The sequence below is a fragment of the Barbus barbus genome (assembly GCF_936440315.1).
Source record: "Barbus barbus genome assembly, chromosome: 42".
In the NCBI taxonomy this organism is placed as follows: domain Eukaryota; kingdom Metazoa; phylum Chordata; class Actinopteri; order Cypriniformes; family Cyprinidae; genus Barbus; species Barbus barbus.
The window spans coordinates 7,892,236-7,915,088 of NC_136720.1; the positions used below are offsets into that span (position 1 = coordinate 7,892,236).

General features: G+C 37.2%; 1 protein-coding gene across 1 annotated transcript in view; it reads right to left on the bottom strand.

The window, feature by feature from the left end:
- LOC306861757 (copine-8) overlaps positions 1-22,853 on the bottom strand; it is a 118,482-nt gene that overhangs the window by 36,863 nt on the left and 58,766 nt on the right. Inside the window, exons 6-9 of the mRNA XM_079404218.1 lie at positions 17,867-17,943; positions 7,442-7,505; positions 5,671-5,774; positions 2,907-3,011 (exon numbers count right to left, since the gene is read on the bottom strand). Of these exons, the coding sequence (XP_079260344.1) occupies positions 2,907-3,011; positions 5,671-5,774; positions 7,442-7,505; positions 17,867-17,943 (350 nt within the window). The remainder of the gene's footprint in view (positions 1-2,906; positions 3,012-5,670; positions 5,775-7,441; positions 7,506-17,866; positions 17,944-22,853) is intronic.

The window sequence follows — 22,853 nt, forward strand, 5'->3', positions numbered from 1 at the left end:
ACCCAGATGGAGCTGAGGAGCCGATGGTCCTGGAGACCGAGAAAGAGCCGCTGCAAAGAGCGTCCGAGGAGGAACTGGAAATCCAGAGCTCAGAGACTGAGCTGATGGGACCGAGGACGAAGGCGGAGTCGGGGGGAAGGAGGAGCCAGCCGAAGCCGCAGGTGGAGGCAGGTCGACAACTGACCAAGGCTGAGCCGGATGGACGAAGGAGCCCGGAGAAGTCGTATGGCCGATGGTCTCCAGTGGAGCCGAGGGAGGGAGGAGCCAAGGTGGAGCCGAAGTGTCGATTGACAGAGGTGGAGCAGGGGGCACAGAGGCTAGAGGCGGAGACAAGGGATCCTCTGTGTAGGATGGAGGTGATGGCCTGAAGACACTCGGCATATCCCGCTGGCCAGTAAGAGGTGCAGAGGGGCTGAAGGACAGCAGCGATGATGGGGCTGAAGGACTGGCTAAGTGAGGAGGCAGGAGTGGGAGGCTGGGCATGAATTCAGGACATACAGGAGACACAGGAGTCACTGGAGAAACAGGAGTATCTTGAGAAACAGGGGGCTTAGGGCTCATCTCTCCAAAAAAGTCAATCAGGTTCACAGAAAAAAATGTCCTTCAGCTCCTCATAATAACCACCAGAGGCCAGTTCATACTCGTTCATAGCGGTGGGAGTGTGGGCGGGGCAATACTCCACATCCCCGAACTCCACTAACACACCCTCAGCACTCACCGGTGTAGCCGGCTCACACACCTGGTCAGACCATTGTGGAGAAGTAGGCTCCAGGGTGATGGTAACTTCCAACCTTGTCCTCGGTCCAAGTTCCTCCATCGCGGCGTGCCAAACTCCTAGGTCTGCGGTGGGTTCGTGCGACACCTCCGTGGCATCATTCGCTGGTGGTAGGCTGGTCTCTGGCAGTGGTGGAGTGGCGCTGGCGGCAAAATCATCCTCCACAGGGCCGATGGTGAACGCGGAGTCTTTTTGTACCAGCACCCACTCCACAAAGGCGGCAAAATCCTCTTTAGGACCACCCGCTAGAACGCGTGCCTTTCTAGCGGTCCGGATAGTGAGTGAGGCACGCGAGCTGAATGAAGTCCAGGGTGTGAGCTTCCAGCGGGTGATCTTCCTGCTGCAGGCAGAGAAGTTTTACGGGGGGAAGGTCCATGGAAAAAATGTAACAAAACAAAAAGGGGAAAAACGCCGCTCAAACTGTTTTGGACAGTTATTCTGTTACGGAACTCCAAGGAGGAAGATGAGATCAGGAAAAGATAATCCAAAATAACAGTCTTTAATAACAATCCACTCAAAAACGTGTAACATAGATAATAACTGGCAACTGAAATGGGGAAAACTCAGGATTTATAAACCCAGGGGCTAATGGGATAATTAATGAAACAACAGGTGGTGACGATGAACTTAACAAGACAGGCAAAAACTAGGTCAAAAACAGAAACTCAACACAGACATGTGACACAAACAAGTGTGTGTTAATGTTAAATTGCTCTCCACAACAGTGCTTACAAAGTTTGAAGAATTGGCAATTCCTGTATAATGTTTATGTGAAATGGTGCACTTTATTTTACAGTCCTATTTCCATCTACTTACTATGTACCATCTACCATCAATTACTCAATAAGTACCTTGGTCTATGTTTATACCCCCAACTTGAGTACTGCATAACTTATTCTGTACATTAACTAATATGTCCATACACAAGTACTTACATAGTAAGTATATGGAAATAGGACTGTAAAATAAAGTGCACCATTTTTCGTAAACATTACACAGAAATGACCAATTCTTCAAACTTTGTAAGCACTGTTGTGGAGAGCAATTTAACATTAACAGACACTTGTTTGTAAGTACTTCATATTTACCACTTGTATACCAAGTACAGTATGTGTCTTGTTTGTTACCACATAATACCAGTTCTTCCAACTTTGTAAGCACTGTTGTGGAGAGCAATTTAGCATTAACAGTCCTACAGAAGCAATTGAAAAACAGTCCTCTTTTTATTAGGTAAGGTTAGGACTTACCAAGCGTACCGTGTATACCAAGTACAGTATGTGTCTTGTTTGTTACCACATAATAGCACATTTTTCCGTAGGTGCTACATATTTACCAGCTACATATGTATGTACAGTAATGTGTCTTATTAGTTACCATATAAGGATACTGTAAGGACCTGCCTGTTTGTACCCACTTGTCCATAAGTACTACATATTTACCATGTATACACATTAATAAGTACAGTAAAGTATCTAATTAGTTACCATGTACGGGCACTACCTGTAAGCGACCGTTCTTACCCACCCTTGTCTGTATGTGCAAACTAATTACCATGCATGTACGACTGTTAAGTACAGCCGTGTTTCTTATTTGTCACCATGTACATACACTTCATGTAAGTACTTTGTGTTATCACTCGTTTGCCTGTAGGTACAAGATATTTACCATGTATGTACCAGGGAAGTACAAATAAAGTGCTACCAAACATTGTCTTATATTCGGGTCAATACGGTAATTTCTCCTATTCAAAAATTACATGTAGATATTAATTAAGCATATAGAGTTAGTTCTGGCAGGTCATACAACAAAATATTCGGGGGCAATTAAACTTTTGTGAAAATGATCAAAAATGCTGCTGGTAGCTGCCTACTAAAAAAAAAAAAAAACTCTGGCAGGGAAAGAGTTAAATGCAACAACAGTTGGGCCAGCTGTACACTAACCAAGTAACCTCGACTTTAAGATTTAATTGATGTGTGAAGTGTGAGTATATAACATAACCATAGTTAAAATAGAGTTCAAATGTGAATAGATCAAACATAGCACTTTATGGCAATAAATTATTGTTTACCACAACCAATTAAAACACACACCAATTTCTAACAAACCAATCACAGTACAAAACACTCCATACCTGTCATAATCGCCATTGCACAGGGCTCTGACGGGGATTTTAAAAGCTTGCCACACAGGGTTCAGCGTGTTCTTCACCACCTCTGTCTTATGGCAAATGGTAAATCTGTAAAATAACAGGATAATAGTCGAAAATATGTATAGCATGTGTTGTCATCAAATCAAGATGTGTTTGAAATCAAACATTAGCACATACAATTGTTTTAATAAAATGTATAAATGTCTTGATAAATGCATTAAGTTGACTTATTTGACATTGTCCACTTATTTGAAATTGGAATGGATTCATTCCTTTCAGTCTGACTTAAAAAATTGGACAGAACGTTTGGAACTGACAAGAATGGTTACTTTCCCTGTCTCAGAGAAACAGCTGTAGCATTACATTTGTGTATCAATAAATTGATTAATAATGACCCTCTTTACAGAGAAAAGGTAATTTATCACAAGTAAAGCCATTCTCGAATGTCATTCCAATCTATAGAGGAATTTTATCATAATCAGAGACAAACAAATTAAACACAAACATTCAAAGAATGCTAATATGAATACTAGCAGGAGACTGCATCTCTACCCATGTAAAGAATATTGTACGTAAATAGTCTGATGAAAGTTGCTCATTCTTGTATTATTACAGATTTTCAATAACAGTGTTTTGATTCAGTCAGTATATAAACTATGTTTGTAGTGTGAGTAAAAAGAATACCATTGCATAAATTTACATCACATACATTTACCTGAGTGTCATAATTCATAGAAAGTGTAATATTTAAACAAGCCTGTTTGCTTGTTTTTTTAGTTTTTTTTTTTGTAACAATGCATTAATAAAATTGTGTGCTAAAATGTTAAAATCGATTGACATCCATAGTCTGAAGACATAATTCATGTCTAATGTGAGTTTAAAACTTATAAGTGGAATTGGTTTTAACACAAAAAATAGGTGAATATCATGTTTGCCTAAGCTGAAATCACACTTTACTTGGCAGACTTCACTGTGGAGCTGCACAGAACTCATTTCTGTACAAAAATATTGAAAACTGTCCAAAAAAGTGATTATTGTTGGAAATTTGTATTGGTTTTATTGCTAAGCATCAACAGGACTGTTTCAGAAACTGAGCAATTGTATGACATATTTGGTTAGACTTCTGATGCTGGCCCTTGAGCTATACCTCTCTCAAATCACCACAGGATTTACTTTAAAAAACAGATTCTGTTCTTTATAAGACAGAGACATGAATGGATAGCTCGGTTATGGGCTCAGTACACAGCTCAATATTGGCCTTTTTCCTATTTGCTCTCTTACACACTAACACACACACACACACACACACACACACACACACTGTTTACTTCATGTCCTCTTGGTTAAGGTGGGTGAAGGCTCTTTTTGAAATGTGTAAGTTTTAGTGTTGCTAAAATAAATGATCTTAAAAATATTATGCTTTGCTCTGAGGTGGTCTCAGGTCGGTACAAATATATGCCAAGTAATGATCCATCTCAGCCTTCTAGTATTCAAACACCAACAGCTTTTTGGAAAAACAAAAAATGAAATCCATTTTAAAATATTTATCTATAGCCTTATACACACATAAACGGTTATGTCTTTCCTCCTCTTCTCAGAGTTGGGAATAGTAAGGACACTGTACTCCCAATAAATTAAGACAACATTAGCTTCTAGTGAGCAGCCTTCCTGTCTACTGTCTGACTAAGCAGCATCATTACTGAAATGGAACCTCTTGAGTAACTCTTGAAACACTCACTCACTCACCAACATGTGACGAGTTGGGATGAGACTATGTTACACTCACTCACTCACTCACTCACTCATTCACTCACTCACATTAAAGGGATAGTTCACCCAAAAATGTGCTCAACCAGAGCACAAAAGAAGATATTTAAAAGAATGCTGGCACTGAGAAAAAGCTCTGAGACATTTAGTCATACAGATTTGGAACGTCATCATAGAATTTTTCTTTTTTAGGTGAACTATCCCTTGAAGTACATGGAAGACTTGACTCATAATTGATTCCAAAAGAATACAACATGATTGAGAGTATGGAGAAGATGTGTGTGTGTGTGTGTGTGAGTGTGCTTACTGCTAAATTGTAATACATTTAGAGATGACTGGTGATTCATGATCCTACATATTATTATAAGGAAACAAATGGAAACATTAGCTAATTTAGTGGTGATCGCACAAAAAAAAAAAAATAATTACACAAATTTAAAATATCAAATCAAATATATTAAATCGAGCATTTAATGTAAATGTATGCACTTCTCGTTCAATCAATCCTCTTTAATAACTGAATAATATTATATTATAACTGAAAAATGACAAACAAATAACACGTGTGTATATATATTATATATATATATATATATATATATATATATATATATATATATATATATATATATATACAGAATAGTTGTACTTTAGATAAATTGGATTGTTATTTGATACATACACAATTATTTTGTACTGTGCGTAGCTTAAATATTTAATATTTCTATAAATTTTTCAAAGCTGAATAACCCCTTTTTCACTGAGTGAAGGAATCTGGAATTATTGAGGAACAGAATGAACTAGATAAGGGGTGATTGTTCCATTCCAAAAGAACCCCTGCTGATCCAGGTGCAAAGGACTATGGGTATTAACTTAAAGGAATTCAATGGAACGCCATTTCCCCAACACAGAGGCTTGAGATGAGATTGATGCTGTGAATAGTGTAACAGGAAAGAATCTGTGTGTCTGTATTACTCACGTTCCATCTTCATTGCTGCGATAAAACACTAAGAAGGGGTCCGATTTGCCAAAGAAGTCCTTTTTGTCCAGTTTGTTGCCACAAAATTGCATCATCACAGACTCCTGCAGGGCGAGAATGTTTTAGAAAAGCAGGTTATGAGGGCAACGGGAGTGTACGTGTGGATTTAAAGCAATTGGGACAACAATATCAGTATAAATGTACTTGGCCATTCAGTGTTTCTAGACAGCTAACATTATGCAAATTCTAAACAGCTTGGCATGTTACATTTGTTTGACTACTGTACCCAGATGGCAAGGCTAAAAGGCCTAATCAGAAATCCATTTGACAAGCGTTTATGTAGACACATTCACTGTCTATGTGAGATGCAATGCTTCAGCAGGGAATGGGATAAGGTCTATTGATCCCTGTTGTGAAAGACAAATGTAACAATTACCATAGCAATGCGGAGGTCTTTCTGCATTTATGTGTGTGTGAGTACAGCTGAAGTTCTTGGCGCATCACGCATGCTATTACTGAATCCTGTGTTTTAACTAAAATAAAGAGGCTACTTTGAATAGACTTTAACAGACATGCTGGGAAGCCAAATGAGATTAGCTTCTAGCAAGCTGCCTTTCTTTCTCCTGACTATATAGGCAGCAGTCTATGAAATGTAATTTCATAGTAACTGATCTGAAACAGCTTTGTGAAGCTCACAAATAGCGCAAGTGCACAACTTCAGACTTGGACAGAACTGATTTCAGCAGTTAGATGTTAGCATGTTGCTAAGCTAAAAACTGGACTTCACACATAATCTCATTAGCAAAACTAAAAATGAGAACACTTCAGTACAGGGACTAATCCTCACTATTAACTAGTTGCTTATTAGCATGCCTATTAGGCTATTAACATATTGGCTGCTTATAAAGCACATATTGTGCATGACCATATTCTACATCCCTAATCCTATCCCCAAACCTACTGTAAACTTAACAACTACCTTACTAACTTTTAATAAGCAGCAAATTAAGAGTTTATTGAGGCAAAAGTTGTGGTTTAATAGTGTGTTAATAGCGAAAATTGGACTTTAAAATAAAGTATGACCCTCAAAAATCATAACAACATTAATGCAGGTACATAGAAAACTCACCTTATAATTGATTTTAATAGCCTGATATTAGCATGTTGCTAAGCTAACAACTTGATGCTTTACTACACACAAAATTTAATTAGCAAAACTAAAAGCACTCGACAGAATAGGCTCTTAACTGATTTTAATAAAGTTTTGACTTTAGCATGTTACTATTATTTATTTATTTATTGCCAAACACCCTAGTTGTTGGAAATTTGCTTGGTGAGCTCACCAACAATGATAACATACATTAAATACATACTAAGCTAACAATGTGATGCTCTACTAGACAGATTTCATCTGAAAAAAAATCTAAATTACAAAATCAATGATGGAACTGCACAGGAGACTTGACTCATGATTGATTTTAACACAGTTTGCCGTTAGCATGTTGCTAAGTTAACAATGCCACTCTACACACAAACACACACACACACACACACACACACACACATACAAATCTACAAGAAAATTAACAGCACATAAATATATTTTATTGTGTTTGATTATTTTTATCTTTGTTTATACTTTGTATTATATGTCTAAATGTTGTCTATGGGCAACTGGCAGTGGCAGTGATATTAGCCAAGCTTGGATGGGCATAAGCAAGCATGGGGCATAAATAAGACCTGAATTCAAATGATCAATATTAGCTCTTACCCTGCAGTTGCTAAGCTCCTCGGCCTTCACAATAATTGTACCACATTTCTTCCCTGGAATTCCCCTGTGGATTACAAAATGAGAGTATTCAGGTCATAAATGTGTCTCTTGGACAATAATATTGTACAGAACTGACATGACACATCATGAAACATTTTATTTTCTACATCAAAAGGATAAAATGTAGCAAGCTTCATAAGAACGATCTATTTAATGTGAAAACAAAGCAAAGAAAATCTCTTCTTCCGTAGAATCACAATGTTTCCCAGCAGTATGCTGGTGCTCGTGTAGATCAGGCTCTCTGATGGATTCTTCTGCTGTTGGTAATATAATGAATTGACTCTTGCACAGAGAGTTCGGTGGATGAAGTCTTGATTAAGGTTTATGAACGCTCTCTCATGTGTACAGAGTTTAAGTGAATGTAATTGGACTGGGGCTATGCCATTGTGCTCTGGGTGGAACCGATCTGTCATCAACAAACAGCAAAGTGAACATTGCTTTAGTTACTTTATTAGAACTGGGCCCGATCTATGAGCCTGTCAAGCCCCAAAATTGACAAAATAAGCACTATTAATAGAGTCCATAGACCCTATATATATAATATAAATATAGTGTTATTAACATCAATGATACTTGGTTACAAATGCTTTCTATTCAAAGAATCCTGAAAAAAAAGTATCACTGTTTCCACTGTCACGGTGCACACAGCAAGAATGCACGAGGAACACGAGACGAGGGTGTAAACTCAAATAACAGTCTTTAATGACTCCAAACAAGCACAGTAACACCGTGGTCATTGGACTAGCTTTTGGTTCCTTTGGCAGTGTGGGCAGGTGCCAAGTCCTGCTGGAAAATGAAATCAGCATCTCCATAAAGCTTGTCAGCAGAAGGAAGCATAAAGTGCTCTAAAATTTCCTGGTAGATGGCTGTGTTGACTGTGGACTTCAGAAAACACAGTGGACCAACACCAGCAGATGACATGGCAGCCCAAATCATCACTGACTGTGGAAACATAACACTGGACTTCAAGCAACATGGATTCTGTGCCTCTCCACTCTTCCTCCAGACTCTGGGACCTTGATTTCCAAATGAAATGCAAAATTTACTTTCATCTGAAAAGAGGACTTTGGACCACTGAGCAACAGTCCAGTTCTTTTTCTTCACAGCCCAGGTAAGACGATTCTGACGTTGTCTCTGGTTCAGAAGTGGCTTGGTAGCCCTTTTCCTGAAGACGTCTGAGCGTGGTGACTCTTGAAGCACTGGCTCCAGCTTCAGTCCACTCCTTGTGAAGCTCTCACAAGTGTTTGAGTTAGCTTTGCTTGACAGTATTCTCAAGCTTGTGGTCAATATGCTTTGATACAGCACTCTGTGAACAGTCACACCTTTCAGTAATGACCCTCTGTGACTTACCCTCTTTGTGGAGGGCGTCAATGTTCGTCTTCTGGATCATTGCCAAGTCAGCAGTCTTCTCCATTATTGTGGTTTCAAAGAACAAGAGATACCCGGAAATTATATTGTAGAGATGGTTGTTAATTGACACTCAGATGTAAATATTCTAATATTTTGAGATACTCATTTTCGACTTTCATGAGCTGTAAGCTCTAATCATCAAAATTAAAAATAAAAATAAAAACTTTTGAAATGTTTTACTTTACATTTAATAAATCTAAAATATATGAAAGTTTCACTTTTTGAAGTAAGTTACAAGAAAAAATGAACTTTTTCATGATATTCTATTTTTTTTTTTAGATGTACCTGTACCTATTTCAGGGGAGTCATTCAGATTTTTTTGTATTTCAAGAGGAACATTATAATGAAATTGGTTGTGTATAATAAATAGATATAAGAGCTGAGAATCTTAAACAATTCTGCACTGACTACGAATTCACCTGCAGATTAACTGAGGCAGTTTATTATACAAGCTATTTGGGCAGGTTCCAGTTATTTTTATTTGTTTGCTTTGTTAACCCTATAAAACAGTTATATACAGCAGTTATATACAGTAAAATAAGCATATGACTACAAAATAAGAATAAGATATAAAACATTTAAAAAATAATTAATTAAAATATATTTTATTGTTATTCACACAGTATATGTTTTTTGTAGTTAGTAAATAGCCCTAACACACAAAGTTTTCAAAGAAACAAAGAAATAATTTGTTTTGTCAATTTATGTGAATGGCATTTTTGCATGCATTTCACTTTCCTACTTTTATCCTATCACATGTCTCAGCTGATATTATTATCCTAAATAAGCTGATGAAATACACAATTACTGTAACTGGTTTGTTAATAGCGAGAATTAGATCTTAAAATAAAGTGTGACCAAAAACATTTCTGATTTAGTGTCTCGAAATGCATTACTAGCAGAGCTGTGAAGGTTCAAAAGACAAAAACGGTTGGGAAACACTGATTTCCAACAGCTCCTCGCTCCTATACAGTAAATATTTAAACATACACTGAGGTTCTTCGACAACGTCTTGGTCTCTTAGCAACAGAGATGTGTGATAAACTATGTGACAAATAACATTGTTCTAATATTAAGTTTTCAAGTCTCATCCAAGAACATCCAGGATGCTTCAGAATAGACTTTTCTGTATCAAACACAAGAAATGCTTCCATTCTACCTTTTTTTGACATTTAGTTCCTCCTGTAAGTCTCAATCAAGATGCATGCATTTGCAATCAGCATCTTGAGTGCGCAAGGTAATTAAGTACTGGCGACAAAGCAGTGGAATGGCTGTTTTTTTTTTCTCTCTGCGCGTGTGTAATTATCTTCCCTCGGTCGACAGAGACCTGAATGAAATAACAAGTATAATTACAAGTAAACCGTAACGTGCTGCTTCTTTTTTCTTAGTGTTTTTTATAGAAACGCATTTAAGAAATGGACCTTACTTAAAATTCTTAGAAAGAAACAATATGATAGTCAAACGGTCATTATTCACAGTGTTTTATCTCATTACTCAAACTATGATTCTCTCCAGAGCGTCTTGGCACCATCGCTGTGTGCCACACACATTTGCGTCACGTTTTCAGTGACTGTTGTCTGTCCACACTGAAAACAAAATTCACAGCCAATCAGAACATATTTGATGTTTAGAGCGCCAGTGACCACCTACTTTGTCTGCAGATTTGGATTTGGAAGTATTTTTTGCATTCATTTTCTTAATAATATAGTATGCTAGGCAATGAATCAAACCTGCTCTAAGACGAATTACAAAATTATAAACTAGATACTAGACTGTGTACTACTGAGCAAATAAACAACTTAAACCACAAATCACTGTGATAAAAACAATATCAAACTATTTCCAAGTATGAAATTTGAAGTTTATTGCAAAATATATACAAATTTGTAGTTCTTCTAGTAAAGACATTCTTTGCTGTTTTTGTTTTTTTTACATATATAAAAGAGAAAACAATTTATAAAAAATAAAGACTGTAACATAAATGTCAAAGAATTTTATTTCATTACTTTTTCAATGTGAACACACCTGTGGAAGAAATGTCCTAAACATGAGATGTGCTCTGTTAAATTCTTGATATAATCTATATTGTATGAAGTGCTATAGAAAAAAGGAATATATTAAGTGTTTCGGACTAACGCAGCATACATTTTCAAGTGGCTTGCCCTCCTGTCAGATGCGTGTGCTGCTTAATGCATTTGAAACATATTTTCCTCAGCACATAACTTACAATAAAGTTTTATCCTTATCTGTAAATTATAGAAAGTATTTCCATTTTGCAAAAAGGCTTGTCCTGACAGCAAGCAAGCATTCGTTAGACTTCACAGACTTCATTGAAAAAGCGGCTGCACATGCATCAAACAGGAGCGCAATAAAATGAGATCACAATAATTTCAACTAAAATATGTTTTACTGCATCCAAAAGTGGAAGAACTTCAAATCACTACCCCTTTACAACAATACCGTAAGCTTGAGTATGAAAAGTGTTTTGCAGCTATTCGTGACGGTAATAATACAATGCCAAGTGTAACACTGCAAATTAAACCAAGTGAGTCTAAATATCATGACACTCTGTAACATGTTATGATTGTATTGATATCAAAATTTGCATGGAAAGCCATCCAACATATTGCCTTTCTAGTGGAAAGCGTTCACAGTGAGTTGCTGGGTGGCATGGTCCATTGGGCTTTAATGAGTGCACTTCAGCACGGGTGCCGAGGTAAGAGCACTTGAATTCAGCGGTGGAGAGATCTCATTGTTATTAATGACACAGAAGTCATTTTATGGTGCACTTTCAGCTTCATCCATTCCAACTGATCCGTCTGTAGTTTTCTCATTCTGAGATGCTTTGTGTTGGGGTACTGATCACCCTGACAGTGCAATCTCATGTGATACAAGCAATATCGATATAAGTGATATCACTTATATCTTTTGTATCCCGTCAGATTGCACTTTCAGACATGCATGTATTGCTCTCAGCAAACACTTGCCTGACACACACAGGTACATACAGAATTGCAAATGTGCTATACTCTTTTAGATTGATCTCCAGAGTCATTCAACAGACTATTCAAGCAGACATTAGGAACAGAATAGCGCATCTCACAAGACACAAACCTAAGCACTCCACTAACCGTGCTTGAAATAGCAACATTTTTTCCCTTCATGCAGCGTCTCACAAACGCGATTGGCGGGGTGATTGAACTGTGTAATTACCTGTAATTAACAGTCATTAGGGTTGTTAAAGGTCCCCCCTGTCAGGCCTCAGGCGCAGGTGTGGGGTTTCACCACAATTTATTGCCTCCAAAACAGCTTTTGTAACCCTTGCCATTATAGAACAGCTATCCATCTACAATCCAACTTTGCTGAGGTACAGTAAGTATCAGTGTTACTATTGCTATTACAAAACTCTAACTATAAAAGTCACATTAGCGAAACTTTTGCAAAATTTCATGGCCAAAAAAATTGTTTAGATTTGTTTGAAGCACAGCTCAAGCAGAAGTCACTTTCAAACCAAGCAGCTGTTTGTAGGATAACAGGACCTCACTGTGGTTTCTTATCATTTAAACATAATTCAACCAGAAACAGGACAAAGACCTCTGGATCTGGACACGACCTCCTGACCGCTTAACACTAAGCGGAACCTATGGTAGTTTTGTAATCTTTTGATGTATAATTTTACCCTGTAAACAGGTCACTAGGGTTAGTTTCATATGCTTGGTGTGATTATTTAGAATGTAGGATGTTTTAATCGATGCCTTAACCATGTAGTATATAAAATTAAGGTATGTGCTTCGTGTATGTCAAATACCTAATGTTTGATGTTGAACGAGAGACGATTTCATTGGCAAGAAGTTGGTGTGGATGAAAGTTAACTTTTATCATCATAACACGTATAGAAATCTGCTTTCGATATTTTCTTCATGTGACAAAATAACTAAGCAGATAATGTATGCACGGAAAGAAGCCGTGCGGGACGGGGCTCCGCCCTATAGGCACAATCCGATTGGGAGAAGCCTCTAGTGGGCATACGGAAATCAGCCCGTTAAAAAACGGATACCGAGCTCTGCTCGCTGGTTTTGGGTTTTGCGCGCTGCTTGAAAATCACCGACTAACACCCGGCTGATCACCCAGACTCAAACCACGTCGTCAAAGTTACGAACAAAGAAACTCTATCACCTGAAGCCAAGAACTCTAATTGACTTCAAAGCTCTTGCATCACTCTTGGTTTCCCCAGTGACATCACTCAACGATGACTTCAGCAGCCAATCCGCAACCGGGGTTCCCTCAACCCGGAAAGGAACTAAACAACTCAAAGCATGTACAACTATCTTCATATCTTACTGAAGCTGGCTGCATTCATCTTTAAAAGTAAAGATAAAGTTCTCTGTTCGTGATTTGCATCTGGCATGCCTTTTGAAATAGCAAATAGTGCTATACTTTAACTGTCTTCAAATCGAAATAATCCATTGCCTATATGTGTGTATGTGTGTGTTTGGTTTTATTTAGCTTAGTTGCATTGTAGAGTAACAGTAGCCAATAAACTTTGATTCATTTATAAAGAAAGCTTCTGTCTTCTGTTGTGTAATATTCATGTCAAAACTTTGCCCAGAGCCTGCTACCTGTGCTCAGAAATTTACCCAACCAATTCTGTATTATTATCGTGGCCACGAAATAAACATAATTTTTAAGATATACTGATTTAAATGCTTGCTGGACGAGTCGTTAATGAGGTATCGTTGATAAAGTATAAATTAGGCGTTTTTAATATCAATTAATCAAGTCAATATTGAATCCTTACGATTCGATTCCCTAAAAGCTGAAATAATAGCCTATAAATAAAATAAAGCATTACATTAGTCTGCTTGTCTTCAGCAAACTGTTTGCGGGCTTTCTTGTGCATCAAGAGGCTTCCTTCTGGGACGACAACCATGCAGACCAATTTGATGCAGTATGCGGCGTATGGTCTGGGCACTGACAGGCTTACCCCCCACCCCTTCAACCGCAGCAGCAATGCTGGCAGCACTCATATACGTCTATTTCCCAAACACAACCTCTGGATATGACACTGAGCACGTGCACTCAACTTCTTTGGTCGACCATGGCGAGGTCTGTTCAGAGTGGAACCTGTCCTGTTAAACCACTGTATGGTCTTGGCCACCGTGCTGCAGCTCAGTTTCAGGGTCTTGGCAATCTTCTTACAGCCTACGCCATCTTTATGTAGAGCAACAATTATTTTTGCTAATTGCGAATTTTTTTTTTTTTTTTTTTTTTTACAATATTGCGATTGCGATTTAATATGATATTATTTTTTAAAGCTTTTTATATTCTGTATTATTCAACAAAGACAAGTAATAAATCATTGTATAGTATGCAGTGTTGGGCACGTTACTTTAAAAAAGTAATTAGTTATATTACTAGTTACTTCTCACAAACAGTAACTGACTTACATCATTATAAAAGAAACTAATTACCAGGGAAAGTAACTATTGTTACTTTTTTTTTTAAATGTTCAAATGTGTAAAATAACTTGGATGCCCCCAATTTTAAATATCTTAAATGAATGAAATGGTCACTAAATAGAATAAATTATTATTATAAAACATTGTACACTAATCTACACTATTTTAATGTTTCTGTGGCACAATGTGAGAGACACCTATCAAATTCAACTGATTGTTGTAAATATTATCAACCCTCTATTTGGCAATAGAATCTCCATTGGCTTGTAATTTTTTTAGTTTACTCACCAGATTAATATTAATTATCTGATATACTTATAAAGCTTATGTTTGGAAAATGGCACAGTTTTTTTTAAATATCTCACTTAGCATCAGTCAGTCAAACATTATATGATATTATGATAATTTAGCATTAAATGGTGATATAACTTTAGTATTAATTAGAATAACCATGTATGAATGCATATTTGTCATGTTGACTGAACTTAGGTCTGGTGGTGGTGCTTAAGATATTGTTTGTCATTTAGTGTTTCTATAAAATAAATGGGGGAAAACTACAAATAATACTGATAAGATAAAGGATGATTGAGCTGCTGGTTTCATGAATATTAATCAGGTTGTCTGAGTTCGCTCAAACTGATTCGCTGAAATCAAAACAGGGAGGATAATAGGTGAGCGCCAACCACTACCGGAAAACCCGGCAGTTCTTAAAAGCTGAAGAATTCCAAAGGAACTCCGTTATTTGGACAGAAAAATACAACAAAGGATATCATTTACATGTAGCGCGTCAATTCTGCATGATATGTAAGACCGCAAACTGTGGACTTGGCAACATAGCGTGCCAACTTGATCCTTCCTCTGAAGACTGCTTAGATGTGTTCGACTTGAAGCAGCGCTGCTAGACCAATCGCTGTGTGTCATCAAATACTGAGACAGCTACAAGAGAGTGGACGTCTCCTTGTGCTTTCTCTCGCCATATTTTGATGTCATACACCGATCGATCTTCAAGTCGAACACACCTCTTTACTCTCGCATGTCACGTGACAGAGTGTAATCGCAGCCTCTGCGGTTGAAAAATCGTGTTTTTATTATTATGTATTATCGCAAATGCAATTGATCGCTCAGCCCTAAAAGATATAATAAAATATTTACAAAAATGTGAGGGGTGTACTCACTTCTGTGAGAGAGTGTATGTCTACGGTAACGTCTACACAAACGTTATACATCATGTTCTCTAAATGGACAGTTTTGCCATTTATATATCTCTGGTTTCTACACCTGTTTTGCTTCAACAGGTGGTCAGTATATATATATATATATATATATCATTAGTGGCAAGTACAACCAAAGCTACAAGTATTTCAAACAGCATGGATGTACAAACAAATCACGTTGTTCTTCATTTTCTTGAACAGAAGCAGTGGTCTGTCTTTAGCTGGATGTAATGAGCGTGCTGGCATTCGGCTCTGCTTAGCTAATGGAGCAACAGTGCATGGACCCCCAGGCCGCAGTGAGACACTGAACTCCCACTGGCTATCTAATGAGCCTGCTTTGATAAACGAAGTACAGAGAAATGTATGTGAGGCAGGCGTTTACCTCCCTTCATGAGGAAGTGCTGAGGTACAATAATGTAGACTCAGAAAGGAACCTAAAAAAATCAGGTGCTGAGTGACAATACGACCTCGATGGGAAGGATACAGGAAGCTCAAAGGTTTGTTTGTACAGATGAGGTGGAATAAAGACTTTAATAAGCAGAGTCAGACTAAAGAGCAGCAATAGCGAGCAGCAGCTCATTAGTCGATGTGAACTTTATATCCTCAACTAAACACACAAACTTCTTACAGTGTCACAGTTTGCTCAGCTATAATCCCCTGATGATTTCCCAGCATTCCTTTCATCGTATACATTCTGCAAAGAACATTTGCACTGTGTTTTCTTGCAATGTACAAAGCATGGCAACATTATTTATTTCACAAAATAACCAACTGGACTTTAACCAGTCAGATTTCAGAAGTGCACTTTCAACTGAGGCTGCGCTACTGTCAGTCACTTAAGCCTTGCGGATTGTAAAAGCCGATTCCAAATCATCATTTCTCATTCTGCTCATCTTTTTACACTGTCTCAAAAGATTTGACACTGTGAATCATCAGATCCACCCTCTCATCACTGGGCATCACTTTGCTGGTTTGAATCCTATCTAGCAGGTAGGTCTTTCAGGGGAGGTATCCAAAGCACATCAACTGGTCACTGGGGTTCCTCAGGGATCAGTTTTTGGACCCCCCCTCTTCTCCCTATACACTACATCACTGGGACCCATCATACAGGCACATGACTTTACCTACCATTGCTATGATGATGACACACAGCTCTATCTTTCATTTCAACCAGATGATCCAACAGTAGCTGCATGGATCTCAGGCTGCCTGGCAGACAGCTCGGCATGGATGAAGGAACATCACCTTCAACTCAACCTGACAAAGACTAAGCTTTTTGTCTTTCCTGCCACTCCAAATCTACAGATTGATTTCACCATCCAGCTAAGTTAATCAACAATTACCCCATCAAGTTTGGTTAGAAATTTTGGTGTAATCTTTAATGACCAGCTGACTTTCAAAGACCACATTGCAAAAACGGCTCAATCTTGCAGGTTTGCATTACACAACATTAGAAATATCAGGCCCTTCCTAACGGAGCATGCTGCACAACGTCTTGTCCAGGCCCTTGTCATTTCTAGGCTGGAGTCGCTGGACTATTACAATGCTGTTCTGGCTGGACTTCCATCATGTGTAATCACAACAGCTGAAAACTCATCTCTTCATCAACATTTGACTGCAAATAATAATAATAAAAAACTTAGCTTTCTCTTTCCTTAATCCCCCCATCTAACTTGTACTAATCTGAACAATGTCTGAAACTTTGTATTACAAGCACTTCCTGTGTTTATTTGCCTCTATGATGAATCGCTAGTTGTATTCCTCAATTGTAAGTCGCTTTGGACACAAGCATCTGTTAAATGAATAAATGTACATGTAAATTTGCACTGTATTTTAATGTACACACCACACTGCAAATGTTTTGAATTTTAAGATTAAACTGCATCAAATATGATTAGCTGAGAAAGGCAGTTTCTCAAAAAAATTTAATAAATAAACACTTTTGCAGTTACCTATTTATTAGAAGACAGACCATTGACATTGAAGTTGTTGGATGATAAATGAGAATGGGATCTTTCACAGTTATTCTCAACTCCATCCTGGGTCCAACAGGCAGCTCTGCACATTTTGCATGTCTCTCTTATCTGACACACTCTGTTCGGTTCATAGTGCTCTCTCATAATAAGCTGATTATCTGAATCAGGTGTGTTAAAAAAGGAAGACATTCAAAATGTGCAGAAGCGTGTGTCCCCAGAACTGGAGTTGAGAACCAATGATCTATCTCACTGGAAGGATGTGAGCTTTACGAATGGAGGAAAGAAGCCAAATAGAGCAGTTCTTACCCAAGAGCCTTCTCCATACGACCACCCAATGATCCCACCACCTCTCCCAATGTACAACAGGCCTGGCCAAGGAAATCCTGCAATGACAGAGAACATTAAATGGGACTCGGTGGCATTTTTCAACATGGCAAGATGAAAGGTCAGTATTTCGAGTTGTATATTTATAGTATATCTGAGATTGGTGCAAGCTAGTTAAAATTCTTTCATAGTAGACTAAATATTTTCTTTATGGACCTTGCCCACAAAGGCATTGCTATGCTGAAGCAGAAAATAGCCCTCCTAGACCACTGCCATATAGTTGGAAGCAGATAATTGTCTAGAATGTCATGGTGTGTTGTAGCATTAAGATTATCTTCACAAGAATTAAGTGGCCTTGCCAAACTAATTAAAGGAATAGTATGTTGTTTGGGGTATTTTTGACTTGGAGGCTTCTTCTGAGTGGAATTAACTGTCATAAATATACTAGATCTCTGTGGTAATTACTGTCAATAGAATGTACCATCAGAATGATTTTAAAACTAATATTTTAAGTTTAAAAATCGACATACAATTGCTTTAAAGTAGTTGAAATATATCCTGACTAATCCTTTTAATTTAATGAAGGGGATTGACGACTATGGCTGCCAAGCTTTAAAAAGCTGCCAAGGACTACACTGTAAAAACTGATAAGTTGACTTAACTTAAAAAAATTGAGGAAACCCATTATTTAAAAAAGTAAGTTAAGTGAACCTGACAATTCACTTAACTTAATTTGTTTTTAATTATTATTTACTTGATAATTTTAAGGCTCAATTTTTTTAAGTTAAGTCAACTTATCACTTTTTACAGTGTATGAAAGCAATAATATAATCAAAAATCACATTATTTTAAAGGCTGAAACTGTTCAAACACCATGTGCAAAAGTTGTCACCCCTCTGATAATCGATCTGAAGTGAGGCACAATGTTTTGCTAAGAAAAGCCAAAAGAATTCAAATGATTTTTCTGGCAGAGATGTGAAGTTCCACCCCACTGACCTTCGCAACAGCAGTTTTTTATAAGGGTAGGTGATACTGTTTGTGTAATGTAGTCGGTATGTTAAAAATTATAGATCTTCATTTACCTCATTCTGTATTAATAAAAATGTGCATCAGTGCAGTAAAGCAAGAATAATCAAAGGAAACAGGAGAAAACTAAAACATCCAGAGACATCCAGAGAATAAGAATGAAAATGAGGCCAACTGTTTTGCCCTAGCGGGTGTGTTTGTATTCTTCAAAGAAATAATTTCAGTGTAATAATGGGGGACTTTTTTTCAAAATAATAAAAAAATAGGTATGGTAGGACAGGTAATGCAAATTGTATGCTTATCTATAAATGTGCAAATTTAATTTAATTTAATTCCTGTGATGCCAAGTTGATAGGATGGACAAAAGAATTTCATCATTTTAAGGGCAACAGGTCTAGCTAGAGGATTCACTTTTAATAATAAATAAATAAATAAATATTTAGTCAGATATTTATTGGGCTAATCTCAGCCTCAATGGAGTGAAAAAGTATTGTGTCATGTTTGACATTACTGTTGCATTAGTTCTCATATGTCTTGTAACCAAATGTGACACAACAATTTTGGATATGAGAATGCAAATGAGATTTGAGTGACATGGCAGAGGGGAAGAATTTCAGTGTGTTCCTCACAAAAGTTACCATGCGACTTCAGAAGGCTTTGAATACAGTGGATGAGTTTAATATTTTTTATGATACTTTTTTTACCAGCTTGCAATTTATATTCTTTTGTCGTATGGAAAAGAGCAGCGTGATTGTTGTGTTTCTTGGATAAATTAAATATTTTTGGGGTGAAGTTTTTTTTTTCTCCAATGTCACTAATTTAGACACTAGTTCAGTAATTTATGGCATGCTTCATTTTCACTGACAGACATTCCCATGAGCACTTGTTCTACCGCTTCTCTAATTACTGTTGGCAACTAAACTCTCAATTTATATGAATACAGATTAATATGAATGATCTATCTTTATTATTGTCTTTAACTCTTTGAAGACTTCCTTCTCTTCCACTTTCTTTCTCCATCTGTCTCGCACTGTTTCTTTTTCTGTCTCTGCGTGCGTTTTCTCCCTGCTGCCTCTTCTCTTAATTTTCACCTGAGAACGTAGTCACTCTTTGCCTTTCAACACATCCTATAATGGTTTTATGCAGAATTCCCTTCGGGAGTGGACAAGCAGTGTTTGTCTTTTCAAGTCAGGGGGGAAGAGAGTAATATTGATTTCTGGGTGACTAAGGGAGGGAGTAAAACACCAGAAGGCATTGTGTCTGATTTGTTAGATAATTTCGAGGTGGTAATTTTCAGGGATGCTCACTGGAGCACTGAGGGTGTTTTCAATTACTCTTGTGCATGATGTGTGGAGAGATCAGTTTATCTGTCTCTTTACAGCTAGTGTGTCCACATGATCACGGCAGAATACAATAGCAGTACAAATGCTTGCGAGTGCTGCTTGGGATATGGCAGATTTAAAGTGAAGTGTATGAATGAATGAATGAATGAATGACGCATTTATATAGCGCTTTATTGTGTATTGCTGTACACCCAAAGCACTTTACAATCATGTGGGGTTCTCTCCTCAACCACCACCAGCTGGTGGCTGGTTTAGATCAATGGTGTTGTTGGCGGGTGGTTTAGTACATGCCATGATGTGTTTCATTAAGCAGTTCCACTTTGCCACATTAATGGATGACCACAGTCTCCTGTGCTACAAATGCTGAATTAATTAGCATTAAATTACCTCAGTTTTACTACTACCTGACTATCGTTAGTTTGCCTTATAAATGCCAAGGAATTACCAAAAATCCTAGACTCATAAATTTACCCTTTGCAGTCAAATCCCCCATTTTGACCGATAAACAAACCAGACAGGACAGTAGATTAACATAGGTGGTCTTAAACTTGAAAAATGGTGTGTATTAATGGTGTGCTGCTAATGTCAGGCATGGTGAAGATATTTTGGGGTGATTGGTTGTTTGATTGGAGCATGAAAGAAATAAAGACATAGAATGATTACGGGCACAGATGGGACCACTGTAGTGAATTTGCATCTTTTACTCTAAGCCCATCATCAGTGTGTAAAATGACACCTCAGGGACCCCCTTGAGCACCAAAACACAGCTTCAATCATGCTACCATTTCTGTGAGAGCTTCTCTAATCACACGTCTCTATTAACCCACATTTGCCTCTTTATTCTCATATACACAGACCTGCTGATTACTAGCACTATGAGATGGTTTTACTGTATGGAAGCATATGTGTAGCAAAATTCAATTTGCAATGTAATATGCAAAATGGCAATGCAATATGTAAAATGGCAATTTATTTCTGTATTTAAATGGATATTTTCCCATCATATGTGCAACATTTAGTGCAAAATGAAAATGAATATTCAATTATATAATTTAAATTTGCCATTTTCTACACTAGTTTTAATATGCAAATTAAAAACATATTTTAAAGCTTTATAAATTGCTAAATTAAAATGTATTACCCACATTGATTAGATATGTATAACATGTCCAAGCAAAAACTGTAGCAAAATTATCATTTACAGTTTTTGTTTGATTACTAAAACACTATAACCAGGCTTTTGAACTAAAATTTCAAAACCATAATGCCATTTTTCAAAAAGCACACCCATTTTTCTGAACTATAAACACTATTCCCCTGCTTTAACACATGAGTCAGATTTGGTGAACTGTTACTGCAAAACTCTACACACAAATCCCTACATTTCTCATACAGCATGTGGTCATTTAGAAAGCACTAGCATTCGATATTGTTCACTCAAGTCTGCACAGTTAGAGCTCAATTAGCACACAATTACCCAAGTGGAAACACTAGGAGTCAAAATTTATCACACACCAATCAGAACCTTCGATGGATAAAGGGCTAAAGTCAGCTTACAGTGTTGGTGCATTTCTCAGATTAGAAATTAAATTCTCAAAACTACTTGTTCACATCATCTAGTCACTTGTGCACATCATAAAAAGTTTCTCATTCAAGTTGCGATTGCTTTGGTACATTCATGCAATTGATTATGTACATTTGTCTGTGGTTTCCTACATTATCAGTTACTATTGTCATGTTGCACAAGATGTATTATATAGTTCTCAGTGCAATAGTCTTACCTCTCAAACCTCAAGTCATTACTTCATCGTATAAGTCATTACGATAAATGCAAAATGGTTGATCTAGTTGTCATAAACTTTCAAGCATATTTTCTGCACATTTCTATTAGATTTTTATAAATTTGCCAATGATTGTAGTTTTTACCTTTCTAATTTTTATTATCGCCTTTGTGCACATATTTATTTTATTTTCTATTTCACAATGATGTTGTAATGTGTGTTTATATATATATATATATATATATATATATATATATATTTTTTTTTTTTTTTTTTTGGTCAGACCACTAGTAAAAGTGTAACTGTGAATCATATCCAGTCTTTTTCAATCAATATCCCACATACAATAATGTGTACATTTGTACTTTTGAAATGGATATATGGCATACATAAGAAGTGCAGCCTTCTGCATTTCAGTACAGTAACTGTCAGCCAAACTGTTGCCATAGTTTACATCAGGTAATACTAACAGAGAACAGTGTTATATTGACAACATTACCAAGTATCTTGTTTGTGAATCAGGCATGCGAGAGGATTTTACCCCCGCTGCCTGGCCAGGGTCAATATAGCCCGTGATGTTGAAGAGGTTCTTTGGCCTGTCCCAGACCAAAGACGGGATACTGGGGCAGAATAATTATTTTTGTTGTTGTTTTCTGTTTTATACTGTACTCTACAGTACATTAAATTGAGGAATAAAACATTTGGGGAGTACCACACTTATTATGTAGTATTGTTTTGAATTGATCTCATCAGTGTGAAAAACTGTGTTCTAGTGTGTGTGTGTTTTTAACTGTTTGTGTGTCATGTCTGAGAGAAAAG